General features: G+C 31.7%; 1 protein-coding gene across 4 annotated transcripts in view; it reads right to left on the bottom strand.

Moving 5' to 3' along the window:
* LOC148629092 (high affinity 3',5'-cyclic-AMP phosphodiesterase 7A-like) overlaps positions 1-17,786 on the bottom strand; it is a 66,471-nt gene that overhangs the window by 33,109 nt on the left and 15,576 nt on the right. Inside the window, exon 1 of one of the 4 annotated variants that reach the window (XM_088543641.1) lies at positions 11,471-11,589. The exons of 2 other annotated variants lie outside the window; for them this stretch is intronic. In XM_088543641.1, coding sequence (XP_088399767.1) covers positions 11,471-11,501 — 31 coding nt within the window. In that variant the 5' untranslated portion in view covers positions 11,502-11,589. Of the gene's footprint in view, positions 1-6,502; positions 6,595-11,470; positions 11,590-17,786 lie in introns of those variants that run through there. One more of the 4 variants, XM_088543651.1, reaches the window with a different exon arrangement.

Here is a 17,786-nt window from a genome sequence, read left to right as displayed (position 1 = left end):
ATTACAACAGGTTGAGACATCTTATATAGAATTCTATAGGACACCAGGTATGACATATTGTCACTGTATTTTGATGGATGGGAACAAGTCAAGAACTCACTGTCCTAGAAAACAATTTACTACTACAATAATCCTATACTTTTTATACTACAGCAAAAAGTACAGTTATTCTGCAAATTTTCTGTGGTGGATTTCACAGAAAGTCTTTTAATCATAAAATTTGTTGCAACTACTGACATCTGTCAACAACTGCTTCTCTTACCACATGTATTCTTTAAACATGTGGTGCTTCTATTTAAAACTACCTAATACTTTTTCATACATCAACTATCCTACAGTCTCAAGACTCATGATTAGTGTTCTGAATAGAACTATGCAGCCAAAAGTGCCATATACGAGAATTATATTTTTTGCAACATATGATTTTAATATAAAATGAGCAGGATATGATAATTATGTGTTATGTATGATTATCATATGTTTCCAAGCCAAAATTAACACATGATAATCATATGAATCAAGAACCATATGACTGGCATATGTGGCACATATGGCTGTGAATTATGTACTTATCCCAGACTTCCATTGCCATAAAAAGTGTTCATTTTCAACCAAAACAGGTCAACATGGTGTTCATTGTTTACAAAAAAAATTTACTGTTTCTTCTAAGTGTTATTTCTTTTCCAATAAAATTTACCATATCATACTTGTTAACCCTTTGAACAGTTCATGTGGGAAATTCTCCCTTAATGTAGGATATTTTAATGGAAAAGCAATTTTTTATGTAAAATTCATGTTTTTAGTATTTTTCAAAGAAATTATAATGATTAAAAAAAAAAACTTCCACAATTCTTACATTTTAATGTGAGGGATTCTAAATTTGTCATTAAGTTTGTGGGAGTCTCCCCTTAATGTGGGAGGGTTAACAGGTATGCCATATCTATAAACTGATTCTCTTTCCCCATTGAAAAAGTATATTTTTGGTTGTCTAGGTTTACTTTAAAATCTATATGAAGTTAACATGACTGCTTTTCCAGATGTTTCAACAATAAAGTACATGAATTTAAAAAAAAAAATGATTGATTCTCTTAGGTCTAAAGGATCATACATGTAGTTATGTAATTAGAAAGCCATCATTCTTGTGCTGTCCTTGAGTTTTCAATACTGCACTCTAATAGACCATGAGAAAGCAGAAACTTGAAGAGTACAGAAGATAAACAATAATAGAGTTTACAGATATTCATCAACATGGCTATAATAAGATGACCACCTACGAAGTTCATTAATGTCATGTACCAAGGTGAATAAAACACCCAAAAAAAACAAAATAACTTGTACTTTTATAAATGATAAAAAACCTGCATACCTAAGTCCTAAATACTGACTGAAATTACAAAAAAAAAAATAGGTATATTGGTTGTGTTTTTAGAATACCTAAGTAATAATAAAGTCTACAGGTTCTAAATAGCTGGGAAATTTTCAAACTACCAATGTTTATAATATAAACTACCAAAATATGAGATCATGAAAGTATTGCACATATACCAATACAAAGTCTCCTGTTGACTGCAAAATGGATGGGAAAAGAAGTAGAACTGGTCAAAATTAACCTATTCAAAAACATCCTTTGTTCACCATTCAATAGCTTTAACTCTAGCAAAGTGTCTTTCTACAATTTTGAACTAAGGGTGACTTTAGTAGGCCTTATCACATGCCTCATAATAAGGATCATTTCAACAATTCAGTGGTTTTTTTTGTCAAATATAGTTTTCAAGATATTGGCTAAACATGTTTGTTGTAGTATCAGCATAATCACCACAGTCTAAAGTTAATACCCTTCTAATGCAAATGACAAAATGACACAATCAACTAAGCGTTTTGTTTTTCTTTAAATATTAAGGACAGACATATGATGATGACTTAAGCTCACATGGTTTTTGGTCCAGGAGAGCTATCAAAAAAGTTAGGAAAGGTGTTCTTTTTATGAAACATACCTAGTCCAATGCCAAAAACTTTGACAAGAATCATGAAAAAAAAGACAAAATGACATGTATAACCCATCATAAAACACTCCCATACCAAAAATCATTACTATACCTACAAGCATATAGAAAAAAGTCAAGAAAACACTGAATCACCTGGCAGTGAACCTGACTAGGCAATTCTATAAGTTTACAGATAGGACTTTATTGGAACCAATCCATAAATTTCAAATTGAGATAAACTACCTAAAGAACACCAAAATCATAAAAAAAGGTGCAAGATTAATATTCAAACTTCAGAATGTTGGTTGGATATTATCACATTTACTCCTAAAAACTTGATAGAACTGATATACTTTTATATACAATCAGGACCTTCATCATGTCATAAGATCAAATTCATGGTCATGTGAGCTTAAGATGCAAATGTAGTAAGTCATGATATTCTTAGTTACATAGATCAATTAACCTCCAAAAATCATCTTCTACTTAACAAGAAGCAAACTTAACTTTTAAAAAATATTCTTACAACTGACAGAACAAAATGCTTCGCTCGACACAGCTTGATAAGACTTCATCACTGAACCCATAGGATTCAATTTTCTCTGAAACTGGAACTGTGTGTGAACTAATTGAGTGATATATTCAAATTTCAACAATATGTAAAATGCATCAGTTAGAATACCACCCCTTACAAGCAGCAAGCAATAACTATCTTGCTTCAAGCACTTCTACAAGAAACAAAAACAGGTGGATGGACAAGGTGATTCCAATAAATCTATCTTGCAACAAGATATGTAGTGAGCAACCTCACAAAGAAAATACCTCTTCTTCAAATGGAGTAAAGTATAAAACCTACAAATTGGATTATCTCCCTTTGGAGTTCTCTAGCAAGTATACTCTTTTATAGGCCTTTGTATATGGTGCCTTTCCTTTTTTATATAACATCATTGCATATGTATATTCCATTGAGCAGATTTGGATGAGTTATGCTTACAAGGTTCTAACATATAAAACCCTATTGGATTTGGAATCCCTGGACTGTAAATATATACCTTCTTTGAAAAAAATTGTTTGCAGTCAAATAAAATATTGACTATCTATGAATCATTTTGTACAGAAAAACAATGACAACAAACTTTATTTTTTGGACTGGGACTGCTTATATCCCCATAAAATACAAACCGAAGTTTTTTTTTTGTCTTGTATCTACAAATGTGTCAAGGCAGAACTTATACAATTAGAACCTCATAGATCTTTGAATCAAATCATATTTCAAAAGGTTACTTTCATTCTGTTCAAGTATTGGTATTAAGTATGGAAAGCAAATTCTAACAAGAAAAAACTTACTCAAGACTAAAGCATTAAAGACCACAAATCAATTTAAATTATGCCCTTTTTGCACACAAAACAGAAATACTAGTAGGTCAAAAATCATGTTTAACATTTCAATGAACTATTGAGATATTTTATTGCATAATTTGACAATCAATAACTGATAAAATGCACTCCACTTTTCTACTGTCCAAAAATTGTGCTAGGCATGTGTTGACAATTTAAGTAACCTTGACCTTGTAACAGATATACAAGTACAGGTAATATAATGCCAATACATTGTTACCATATGTCAATTTAATTACTATTTACTGTAAAAGCATTGCACTTGGCAATTTAAAGAAATATTGAAAGGCCTAACTGCCATTAACTGTGGATACATTATTTAGAATACCACTGTAAATGACAGTACAAAATCGAGAATAGTCTACAAATTTTATCTGAACGTCATCAAAGTGTGACCAGAACTGGATCTTTATTGCGTTATCTTACTGAAACAACAGCCTGTGTGATGTCACCCAACTCTGATGCAATATTCTGACTCTTAGCCAATCAATCATCACTCTCTTTTATTTTTAAATTCTGGGTGCTCCCCTGAGACCTACAAGGTGGTCTGGAGTATACAAATATAAAGTAGTTGATACATGACAAATCACCTTCACAACTTCAGTTTTCTTACCTATGTTTCACTCTGTCTTTAAAACAGCTTTCTTAGGAACTTAGTGAGCACACTCAAATATCCTCTGTTTTATCGTTGAAGGTGAAGCGAGTATGAGATTGGTCATTTTCATAAAATGATAATGCAAATAAAAACAATCAGGTCACCCTTTTGACTAAAGGACGGGACAAATTTCACTGAAAAGATGCTTCAGTAGTGCAATAAAGAAAAATCTTGGGAGCAAAATTTCAACAGAATTTGAGGGAACAAAATTTCCTAGTAACATGCATAATACATACTGGCCCCTTACTATGTACCAAACTTTGTGAGATTCTGTTCAGTAGTTTTAGAGATGCAGTGATAGCAAGAGCACTGACTGACATAAATACAGACACATCTAAAACATTATATCCTCCACAAAAATGTCAAATTTCCCCATCTCCTATATTCTTCTCCTTATCTTTGTTAGACCCAGAACTTTTACATTCACCCATCCTGCCCATCCCTACAGAGCAGGAAGACAACAGTCTATCATAGCATACATCTGACATAATTCACAGTTACTATGACCTAACTGTAGTAAAAAAACTACAAGTACAAATGTGTCAAATATACATTAACATGTAATAAATATAGGTCAGTAAACCACTTTTTCTGGCTAGGTAGCTACATGTCTACAATCATAAAGTACCTGAATATAGTATATATACATGTACTTAAATATAGATCCTGTCTATGAGAACCATTGATTATCTGACTTCTGTTTAAAGACTATAGAAATGATTAGCTGAACTGTTTACAATAAAAACTAGTTTAAAGCCAAGGTTTATATAGGTATAAAATCTGGAAACTATTTCTCCATGACTGCTCTTGTTTCACTTGTACTAAGTACAAAATGATATTGTTACTTTTCTATGAGTCAATGTAACAGTAAACTTATAACTGACCAATTAGAACTGCTTTATCTTTATGAACAGTTTCATGAAGTCATATTGTCTGAGCCATTCCTCTTAACAAATGGTATAAATGACCCACTTCCCAATCAAGAACAGTTCCATGGACCCTTTCTCTCAAAGATTAGTAACATGAAACCCTTTCTGTACAATAAAATTCTGTGTGTTTTTATCTTTATTGAAGTAATTATCTTTTAGAATTCATAGTCCTACTAGTCGCATGAATTTTTTCCTCCATAGAATCATTTCTAGCCAAAGGTTGGTCCCACAGATCTATCCCTCCTTCCTCATGTCAGTCCTGGAGCTAGCTTTGCTGACTATCAGCACAGGCATGTGACAGTCGTCATTATTCTTATGCTAACCTGTACAGGTAATTAATAACTCAGGTGAATCAACAATCAGACTTACACTGGTAGTAATTGATGTTCTTTCTATTCATTAAGATGCTAATTAAACTATATTTGTATCCATAACACTTCTAGGCCATGTATGTAGTATTATAGTTGTCATCTTGCCAAATATCTAACAAATCACAACATTGTTACATATATATATAGTATGAGATTAGCAGATTATAGACATTATTACCGTAAAAATTGGTCCCTTGAACCTTTCCAAAATATAAAATCCTCATAGGTTTATAACGATTGCTCTCCCATATATTGAGGAAATTTTTTTGAGGTTTTTCTCAATCAAAGGATTATTTAAAAAAACAGGAAGATGGACATGACAAAACTTAGATATTTCAAGAACGACTAATACTAGACTTCACATATCTGATAAATCAACAGTAATGGTTTCTAAGGGGAATAGCAGGAGTGATTGTGACCAACCCTAACCTAGAAAAATGTTTTTGCACTTGATCCTAATTTTTAAAAAATCCAACCCTCTTTTTAACTCAGCAATGTTTTATCACAAGGCCCCTTAACTGAAATCTTGAATCCACACAACTTAGTTGCCCTGATTTGAGTAAGAACAATAAAGGGGAAACATGGGTAGAGATTAACTCATGGAAGTAAAGGAAGTAATACCAGGTGAGAAAAATAATATACAATACTGGGAAACATTATAAAACAAAGAGAAAACTAAATGAGAAATCTAAAATTCATCATATACAAAATGATTGAATTAGGTGAACTTGGTAGGGTATCATTTGCTGTTGTTATGATGACTTGAACGCATTTTAAGCTTCCAATGTAATATATTATTTAATAAAAGTTACCACTTTGTCTACATTATTACAACAAAATAACCTTGAAGAGAAATTAAATGTATTATTACAGTTGGACTAGGTTTTTTAAAGACAACAAAATTGGAAACATGTAAAAAAGTGATATCGGTCTGTATGGTTATATGAAGGTGAGCTAAAAAGATTTAAAAAAAAACATCAATTAAAATGGTTTCATAGACTTCATAAAATTGATTCTTACGAATGTATTTTTATTTCAATGCCTCAAACCCAAGCTTTTCTCTTGCATTATATTTATAATGAACATTCTGAAAAAACTGAGAAAAATTAAATAATTTGCAGGTACAATGTCGGTAAAGTAAGCAGTATAATAAAATAGTCTTACCCATTCAAAATATTTTGCAGTACTCCTATGAATTTTTTATGACATTGAAATGTATATATTCCAAAAGGAAGTGTTAGCACAAATATATGGACTTAATTAGCTACAATTAGTACACAGTAACTTCTCGTTACAAGTCTTCTTGCGGATTAATATCATATTACACCTAGTTTGAAAAGTAATGTAATAGAAGTAGGATTTTGAGATAAGTCCTTTCATATAGGGAACTTTAACAATCTGGGTGGTAGTTGATTGCAATGGGTTCCTATTATGTCTGTTCAAACACTTTGAGCTTTAAAAGATTATTGGTTACCTCAATGAATAAGGTTAGTCCTTACACACACGTGTAAAAAATCAAAAACAGTCTATTGTACTTAAGACTCTTAATACCACTGTTTAATGCTGCTAATATTTTAGGTGTAGATTGAAATTCTACTTATGTAAATCCTACTAATTTTTTAATTGTTTTATTCACAAGTACAAATAACATTTCAAACTATGCATTTAGTTACGATAGGTGAAGAGAATTGTCTGTAGACACTACTGAGTATGACAATTTGAGAAATCAATGTTCCTAGATTGGCTTGCTTGAGCTGCAGTAGCTGCGAAATCGTAGCTCTTGATCTTTTTTTTTTTTTTTTGATTTTGCGATCTAACGTTAAGAAAATACAAAAAAATAGTTAGAGCTACGTTTCGCAGCTAGAGCTGCAGTGAACATAAACTATGCTTGAGAAAGTTAATGGTATGATTTGACTTAAGTTTGCAATCGAACTCTGAGCACATGTCAGTAGATCTGTAAACTTCTACACTCAGTCAGCTATCCCTAGGCCTATTCCTTTTTATCCTCCTACTGCATCTTTCAAATACTTGACCAGAATTTCCTGACTGTATATATGTCCAAATTTTCTTCACATAACTGGCTCCAATCTTTCAGCAAGTTTTCATTGCAAATTTATGAAAGTACATATTTAAAAAAAAATGTGTCAGTAATCTTGACATTGTGAAATTAGCACCATCAATTAATGAGCTGACAATTAACATTTCATTAATGGGAAAAACTATAAAAATGAATGAATGTCACTCTGTACCTGTATCTTGGTGTTATAGGGTGATCAAGTGGTTCTGACAAACAACTTTTACAATGTTGTTCACCTGATACTTATCACATATAATTTCTATTGGAAATTTTGCACTAAGTCAACTATGAACAAATTATAGACATACCATACACTGTACCAAGAGAAAGAACAGATTGGAAATATGTGGGTGCAGATCAATATTTGTACATGTATTCATGATCAAGTTCTGCTTGGAAACTAGACAACATGAGTGAGTCAAAGTGACTATTCAGTGTCATTTTCCCTAAAGCTGAAATAATATCAGAACACCTAAGAGTGAATGATATGCTTTTCCATGAAGAAAAACACCTACAGTTTATACTACACAATAAGGAATTGTATATCAAATGCACCATGCACTCACTTATGGGAAATAATATAATTTTTGGCATTGCCTATGAGAGACGGGGCTACTTTTACTCAAATGTTTTTATTGATCATATTATGGGTAATGTCTTAATCAATGGGAAAATGTGAAACTTCCTATAACCCCAACTCTACAACTGAGTCAGTCACTTCCAAATTACGGATGTTGTTTCTAAAAGTACAATTCTGACCCATTCAAGTTGCAGGCCTTATACAAATGTAGAAATCTCTGACTAGTTATTCCTAAATAAAAAGCTTCACCAAGTGCAGCATGATATGACTACATTGGTCGAACCCTGAACAGATGGGGAAAGTGTGGACACAATATTAGGTTTTGAAATACTTAAGCATAAGGACTTACAATTCATTACTGACATATCAAATGGTTTGGGCACTATATTGCACACAATTTTTAATTAAATTTAAAAATTTTCAAAATCAGTTGATTTATAATATCCATTGATGTTCTTTTCTATTTAACATCTTTTGATATATCATACATTTGTAAATTACCAGCAAAATAAGTGTATTCCATTTTCAAAAATAATATTTACTCGACAATTAAGAACATTTCAAAGCTTATGTTGGTTAGAGCTTTTGTTGTAATGTTTTATGTGTACTGACTTTACTTATGAAACGCAATACTTAGTAATCGGCTAAGATCAGCAAACTTCAAGGGAAGTTGCAATATGCTCTATTAAAAATTGGGTGACTTCATGATGACCCAAATGTTTTTCAATCAAAACAACACAGAGACTAGGCATTTCTCAGCTATTTTACAGAAAGTTCAATGGTAACTGATCATGTCATCTTTCAATGTTAACTTCCCACTCTCATACAAGTAAAAACACAAGTAGAACACATGTACACCTATTGTATTTAAGAAGTACATTTTGACCTTGTATCAAGCTAGAATTGACAGTTTTATGGCACCTATCAGCAGTATAAGGTGGTGCAGTAATATATAATTATACTAATCTTATATATGAATGTACAGTACTGAAATTATGAGTGCAAGAAGTCGCTAACAATATTAGCTACTTATGACTCAAAAACCGGAAAAGATATCTGAAATCTGATTAATAAAGCAGGCAGAGATTTTTATAAGAAATCAAATAGAACAAAAATTTTGAAATCATACAAAAAATTAAAAAGTTGAATTTTTGGGCATTGCCCAACATTGACCCCTAATACTTGAAAACGGTCTAAAACACATAAAATCTGCTGAAACATTTGCTTAGCAAAATTAAATAAGGAACACAATAAAAAAAGTGTTATTAAAATCGGGGAAAAAAACAAACATTTTACTTTAAAAATTTTTATAAAACACCTTTTTTTTCTTTTTGACCCCTTTTTTCCTAAAACAGAAGGGGGCCACAAAGTCCAAATTACATGGAAACCTTTCTTCAGTTGTAAGTAAAATCATATCAAAATTTCAGAACCATAACATTACAAGTCTGCAAATTGTTTGCGGTTGTATAAAAATCCTCCTTATATTTGTCCTGTATCAAAGAGAATTTATTGGGTGTAGAAGACAACTGCATCCCTTGCAGTGCTCTAGCTAGGAATTGAGAAGGGCAGGGCAGGTACTTTCTCAAGTTAGAGAAGGGCACTTTTTTGTAATGTAGTATTTCCTGTTGTTAGCTTTGATTCCATGTTTAGTTTTTGAAAGTATTGTTAAAAAATCTACTAACTTATTTTGTAATCAATACAGTTTACATTGCTTATAACCACTGCACTTACATTCATACAATCAAAAAGATAGTACACATTACATCTTCATCCCTTTGTATGATGATGATTGGGGTTTTTTACAGTCTTGACTATCATTACGGATCTTGCACGACCGCCCCTTACGGGGATTCTGTTAGTAGTTGGAGATAGCAGAGCCCAGCCTTCCGGATACCCGACCAAAGAACTCAGTCAGAGTATGTCATACTAATGGCTGGGCTGCTCTGTTGACGCTCTGGCCTACTCCCAGACCCCACGTGGGTCCGAGAGCATTTCCCCACTTTAACTGCTTGGGAGTACGTCAACGTGAAGAGTGTGTCCCCTTGTGGATCAGAATTTCATTACATTTCCTGCATACCATGAGGTATAGTGTTAGGTATAGTGTTTCAGGAAATGTAAGAAATATTGAAGATTGCTGCTCCCAAATTTCCAAAATCATCACAAATTTAAAGGAATAACATTTTTCAAAACTTTTGCAAACACAACTTTTGGCAAATATACTGTACTTTTGAAAATACAGAAAATTTGAAAATTGTAAGGGAGGTAACTGACAATTTGATAAACAAACAGGAGTACATGTAATTTTATTACACAATTTAGACCTGTTTTAAAAACTGACAGTATTTGTCTAATGAATTCTGTAGCAAAAATTAATTATCATGAAACAAATTATTCCCTGTCCATTAAATTGTGATTGATCCAATCAGGATCCTACCCTGATCAGCTGATTGCTTGTGGATGATTATTTACTTTTCCATTTCACTGTTTGGACAGTAATTAATACCTTATGTCAGATTTATGGCTCTTCTAATTGAAAAAAAATGATACTGAAACATGAAAAAGAATAAGGGCATTTTAGGTCAAGTTAAAAGAGCAGAAGGGCGTGGCACCTTTCATAATTGAACCACTGCCTTATATGTATTAATTTCAGACCTAGATTACTGCTGACTGAATATTTTGTCCTTTCAGGTGTAGATGAACCCTGACTGAATATTTTGTCATACAATATGAAGATTTTTCTAACACATCTGTTTCCAACTATTACAGTTGATAAAGTAGACCAACTAACACGATTATCTTGCAGCTTTGGTTGTGATATATTGTACACAACAGAATGAATGGTATAGAATGATTGAAAATGTTATTTTAGATTGCAAATAAATTCATGTGTCATGTACATACAATCGGATTTTTTTTAGATAAAATGTTACAGAATACAATTTGATCTGTATAAAATAAATGAAAAAAATGTATTAAGTTTTTGATATTAAATGATACATGTTATATTTGATTTTAACTTAATCAATGATTAACATACTAATACATGAAGCAGGAAGAACTAAAGTCCTGTTTTTTTTATTTGTCAAACATCAAAGACCAAACATAAATAATAACCATAGTCAAAATACAAAGAATTTTAATGGTAGACTTATTGTTTGAAGATATTAAGTCACCATAAGTCTTCAGTTATGACTAAGAAGTTTAGTTTAATTCTATCTTGTCCATTGGAAACAACTAAGGTGTGCAATAAATCAAATGATATGGTGCATTCCCCAGTCAACTTCAAATATTATTTTCTTAAAGAAAGAAAAAACAGAGAATGCATCACACTAAAGTCTATGATTTTATAATGTATTGCAGTATCCTTGATTTCTAATCATTAAATATCAAGAAAATATTGAATACTTCTAGAATGAAACCAAAATATCAATTATAAATGACTACATTTTCTAACACACAGATATCATATACTTACTCAAATTAGAAACGTCCCTTGGAGAAGACATTAGAAGACAAAATTTCTATGGGAGAAAATTCCACTTATTTCATTTTCCATAAGGTCTAAATTATTAAGGGGCTGATAATTGTTGGACTGTCAAATAAATTTAAATAAAAGTTACGATAAACTGTACTTCAATTCATGATAAAATTTGACATTATTTAAATGTATGACAAACTTTATCAACTCCTATACCTTAGCAGTAAAGTAAAGGGAGAAGTTTTATTATCTATGATGTCAATACAGAAGATTAAACAGTCCTTTCCTTCAAAATTCTCAACAACTAGCCCGAATAATAGAGGACTGTATTGGATTCAACTAGCCCAAAACAAGAAGTTTACATATCATTTCACTAGCCCGAATTAATTTTTGCTAGCCCCGGGCTTCGGCAAGTGGCCAAAGGCGAGTACTGTTAAAATACCACTGAATCAGTTATTCTATGAGAATGTCAGGTGATATACTGCATTATAAACTGTGTTTTGTATTTTATTTCTTCATTACAAATACCAGCACCAAAACCAAGTCTCAATGACCATTTCCCTTTACCACCAAAATAAATAATTAATATTAAATTTATACAATAGGTATATTACATAATGGGATTAGTTTACCTCAAACTGGTTAAAAGTCTAATGGATCTTACTTTTGTCCTTTAAAAATAAGAGTGACCAAATTTTTAGGACTTGACACATCACATTTCTATTTTAATATTACAGTATGGTGGCTATTTTGGTGAGGGTAAGATTTGGTGATTTTGAGAAAAATAATTTGACCAATGCTAAGTGATGCACTAAATACGTAAACTCATAGTAAACATTTTTTTCAAAATTTATTTTGGCAATTTTAGACGGACTATGTCAATATCCCAAATTAGGACCCTGCAGAAATTATTGGCTATACAGTATTTGTTGGTAATCATGACTGCCACTTCACTTTGCGTAATTGTTCTAAAATCTCAGTCTGTAGTGTTTTTCAATGATGCAAAACTTCTACTTCTCCTATTATTACATAATTTTTTCATAGATAATAAAACTACAGAACATATTCTAAGTCATCTGTCATTTATTTTATGCCTTATTTATTAACATAATAACCATTTAAATACCTGTATGTACAGGTGAGATAACGAATCATTTCAAGGATGACAGTTCAATACTATCATTGTGTAAATTTAATGACCATATTATGAAGTAATTATCTTTTTAGGTATCTGAAGGCAACAAGTGCATTTATACTGTCTGTCACAAACTGGTTTAAATTTTTACACATGACTTGCTGGCAATGCAGTTTTGTTATTGTCCTGAAGTTAGCTACAAATATGTAGCTCTGAAGGTCCATCTTTATTTGGATTTTTTTTGTGTCTATGGTCGCAAAAAAAAATCTAATGATAAAAAGAGCAAATTTCAGAAATACGAATTTGCAGCTAATTTGAAGCAAAATCAACATGAGACAGGCTACGCATCTTGTTATTACAAGTTCTATTTTCACCTAAACCTATCCCTCATATAATTTTTTTTTTCAATTTGAATCTTTGATCATGAAGACCATGAAAATTTTTCCGATCAAATCCTCATTTGCTATACACATGTATTATGTTTATTTCAGGCTGTATGCAAGCAGTAAAGAAACTTACTACAGCTGAATTTAAAAAAAAACAAAAAAAACAAGCATTCTGACAGTATTGCTGATGCAATACAGTGTCCCCTTTCGGCCTTTGAACTCATTGCCTTTATGAGATTTTTTTTATGTATGTGAACTAACAATGGATGGTGTAATTTTTTAACAATGAAGAGAAAATAACTCTTGAACAGCAAAAGCAAATTCCATCAAAATCAAACCTGAGCTTCATTTTACAGTAGATAATAACATTTTTGCATTACAGATAGCTGCATAAAGACATTCTCTTTCTATCACCTGGAAAGTTGAAAAAAAACTTCGTTATTATGAATTAAAGGGCAAATAACTCTAGAATGACAGCAGCAATTTGCATTAAAATGATGAAACACAAAATTTTATGTAATTTTCTACGTCAAAGGACCATAAGTTCCATATAAACCATTTTGCCGCAATAATATTTAAATTTAATTTGTAACTTGTCATGATAAGACTAGCTAACAAATATGAAATCAATTGGATGAGGCATTACAAAGAAAAGTCTGGAAAACATAAAATTTTATGAAATTTTCTATGTCCAAGGGCCATAACTTCTGCAAAAATAGTTCAACCATAATGTCATTCGAAATCAACTTGTAACTTGTCATGATAAGACTATATACAAAATATGAAATCAATTGGATGAGGCATTACAAAAAAAAGACAAGAAAACCAAGTGTGACTGACGGACTGACAGACTGACTGACAGACTAACGGACGGACGGACGGAGTGCAAACCTAAGTCCCCTTCAGCATTTGCCAAAAGGGGACAAAAAATTGAAAGAGACAAAAAATTGTAATAATTTAAATTCTCTCACCCTACATAATTTAATTTTCCTAAATGAGATAAATGAGAATATGAATATTCCATTAAAGTGGCCGGTAGACTATGTCTGGACTTCAGTCAGTAATGTTATGAGACAAAATAAACATAACTTCAAAAATATTTAACAAATATTTATTTAGAGATTTTTGACAGTTTACTTGGGTGAGGAGATGCTTTGGACAAAACCTATAAGATAAAAATACATAAGTGTCTAAAATTCAAATATTTAAAGTGTACTTTGGAAAACCCTATGACGAAAAACATAGGATCGCTCATGAACTTGGTAAAAAAAACAAAAAAAACTCTATAGAACAAATATAAATAAACTGTCAAAAGATGTTTGCTGAATGCCAGACACAATTATGACACCTTTTGAATCAATAATAAAAGGGTTTTTTTAATTTTAATAACTAAACTGGACTAAACTGTAAGCAAAGCTCAATAAAGGATACCCCCACTCCTAAACTGTAAAACCACTAAATCAAAATATAAAAATATAATAAAAATCGTCAAATAGAGTTGATGTTGCTGAAGGATGAAACTAAATCAAACAAAATGTAAAGTAGCTGTGATAAGTAGTTGTACAGAACACTACCTGTAATGAAAACATTGTGGATGGATGAACAGACAAATGGTCATATCATTATGTACTGCTACAGGAGAGTAAAATATGGGGCATTCAAATGTCAAGTTCGTGGGTGACTTGTTCATCTTATAGAAATGAAAGTTGGGCACTTAACCTTGTTAGACAAACAAGAAAAAAACTATATGCAAATCTCACTTGTAGATACCCAGCTCCACTCCAAAGAGACCATATAGGAAATCCCCAGCTCCCCTCTAAAGAGACCCTTATAGGAAATCCCCAGGTCCCCTTCAGAGAGACCTTATAGGAAATCCCAAGCTCCCCTCCAAAGAGACCATATAGGAAATCCCCAGGTCCCCTTCAGAGAGACCTTATAGGAAATCCCCAGCTCCCCTCCAAAGAGACCTTATAGGAAATCCCCAGCTCCCCTCCAAAGATACCATACAGGAAATCCTAAGTCATTCATATGAAGAAAACAAAATAGTAGGTCACAATGACATCACGTGGTAAAGAATGTGTGAAAGTGTCATCAAAGTCCTTTCAGTGATATTAGAGAAACTGCAAATTAGAACTGGGAAAGAACTATGGGAGAGAAGGATAGTCAAAAGGACAGCATGATAAATATTTACCTCCCACTATCCAAGACAGCAAGTTTAATAAAGCTACAGTAAGCACATAGCATTGGTTTACAACAACTTTATTTATTAATATTTATTAAGTAGCACATATAAATCTACGAATTATTCACTATATTCACTATTTGCTGTACAGATGATAGATGGTGAATAAATATTTGATAATAACTTCATGATTTTTTTTATTCAGTATAAAATTTATTCTGAGAGACTTACAGCAAGTCTAGCATAGTTTTGTCAAATCTCTGTTCAATGTCTTTTTTTTTCACAGTACTGACTCTGAACTGACATACTGGAGTTATAGCATCAAACGAAAAATAACATGTTTAGTGATTACCTGAGTGTTTAAGTTCAGGAATGTTTTATTAAATGATACATGAATGAAACAAGATAATTTGCAGATAGCATGGTAAAACTACGTCAGACTAAAGTAAATAACGGTCATACATTATACCATTACAAAAGGTAACAGTTTAAATTACATTTTGACATACAATACTCAGTGCACGGACTGATAGTCAGAACTTGAAAAAAGGAGGTCACTTCTGTGACATTGTAAACATATCAAACATGTATTATATAATGTAGATCTACTTAGAATTACATGTATATATCATAGTATTTAAGAACATTTATTAAGCTGATATTAAAGATAATGGCTTACACATCTGCTTTTGAAATGTCCATAAATTTACCATTGTAAAAAATTAGGTGCTTTTCTTGTGTCATTGTAGTCTTATCTACTGTCACTAAAACAAAAGACATGGGAAATATGAAAAGCTATGAACTTCGTACTTATTGTAACAAAACTTAAGGACTGAATGATTCAAGATTGTTCCTAATTCAAATGACATTATTAAAGCACAATCTGAAAGTTGTTGACTATTGAAAGTATAAGTCAACATAAGTAACTGGCATTTTCTGTAGCAACAGTTACACTAGAAAAACCCCTACACAATAAAAATTGTAGATCTAGGATGGTTAAGAAATTTTTAATCATATCAAATTTTGCAAATGTGCAGTGTAAAATTTTCCGGGTATTTATATTCCCTAATAACTAGTCAAAAACTACCTCTCATCTCCATTGGAATCTCAGCACTATTTTTTCTGTCAAATACCTAATAATTGCAATTTGAAGTCGAGACAGAAAATATCACATTGCGCCAGAAAGAGCAAGATGTTCTGTTCTGTAGAGACCTTCAAAACTTCCTTATTCTGTTATGTCAGCAATATCACAATAGATTTGATGTTCTGTCAAGACCTTCAAAACATCCTTATTCTGTAATGCCAGCAATGTCACAATGATGTAATATTGTCATTGGAAATTGATGATATTTGTTTGTACAAGTATCATGGGAGTGGTAGCCTTAGATTAAAAAAAGGCAGTAAGGACAATGAAAATGCTAAAAAAAATGCAGGTGTTTTCTTTGAAATGTTGAATGCATTTCAATAATGAAGAAAAATTTTGCAATGCGAAAAAAATTCAGTGTATCACCATCTGCTTGATCCTTAAATGGACATGTACTGAAATAAAAACATGATAGACCAAAGAGAAAGAATCAAATCCTTACACTACAAAAATTACATACTACAGAGCCATCCAAGAATCAATTTAATACTGTGAGCATAAAAATTTCAGCAGGTTTACTATACCATAATTCTACTACAATCAAACTGTTTCCTAATATGTGTAACATAAGTCCACATCAAGTTAATTTGTAGATTCTCATCCCGCCCACTCCTACTCAATAGGGCCTGTCCCACTTTTTTTTATTTTTTATTATTTTTTTTGGAGTTTCAAATTTCTGGATTTCTTTTATGTCCATATCAGTCACCACTTTACTTATACACAATACTATATATGTCCGGTCAAAAAAAACGAGTACGTATATGTTAACAGAATATCCTGATATTTTTTGGCAGACTAAGGATGGTTTTTGTTGTTAGTCATATTATAAGGGGAATTAAAAAATAAAGCTTTAGTATGGCACAAACATAACCAAAAGTACACATTTCCAGGATTTCTTCAACAAATTCGTCAGCAGGAATAAGATTTTACAAATCTTGGAAAAATAAAAAATAAAAAATTAAAATCCTCTCACCTGCCCCATTTTTTTAGTTGCTGGTGGATGAGAATCTAATCTAATGAAAGCAACCACTTTCAGTCATTCAAGAAATAAATACATTCATGTCATTGCATTATGCATAATAAATGAAAATAATTTACTATACAAAGCTAGAATTTCCACCACAACAAATTTTCATTAATAACAAGACTGGTGCCATCTTAAGCATTTAACATATGTCAGTGTCTAAACTGTCTTGTCACCTGAACTGAAGATGCTGCATTTACGTAATGTATGGCAATAAGTCAATTAAAAGAGAAAATGGAACTAACCATCCAAACAAAGGCATGATAAACGAAAGTATGTGCCATTATTCTTCAACAGAAATGATTAATGAAAAACCAGTATAATTATGCTGCATGGATAAATGTGTAAAAAACACCCTTGACAAAAGGGATAATTGGTAAGGACATATATTGCATACATTTTGATACATTTATTGAATTTGTGCATTACTAATTATAATACC

This window comes from Perna viridis, chromosome 1 (assembly GCF_037379345.1).
Source record: "Perna viridis isolate PV_CMFRI_1.1 ecotype Kerala chromosome 1, ASM3737934v1, whole genome shotgun sequence".
Taxonomy (NCBI): Eukaryota; Metazoa; Mollusca; class Bivalvia; order Mytilida; family Mytilidae; genus Perna; species Perna viridis.
Note: the sequence above shows the minus strand (reverse complement) of the source record. Positions and strands in the feature narration are given on the sequence as shown.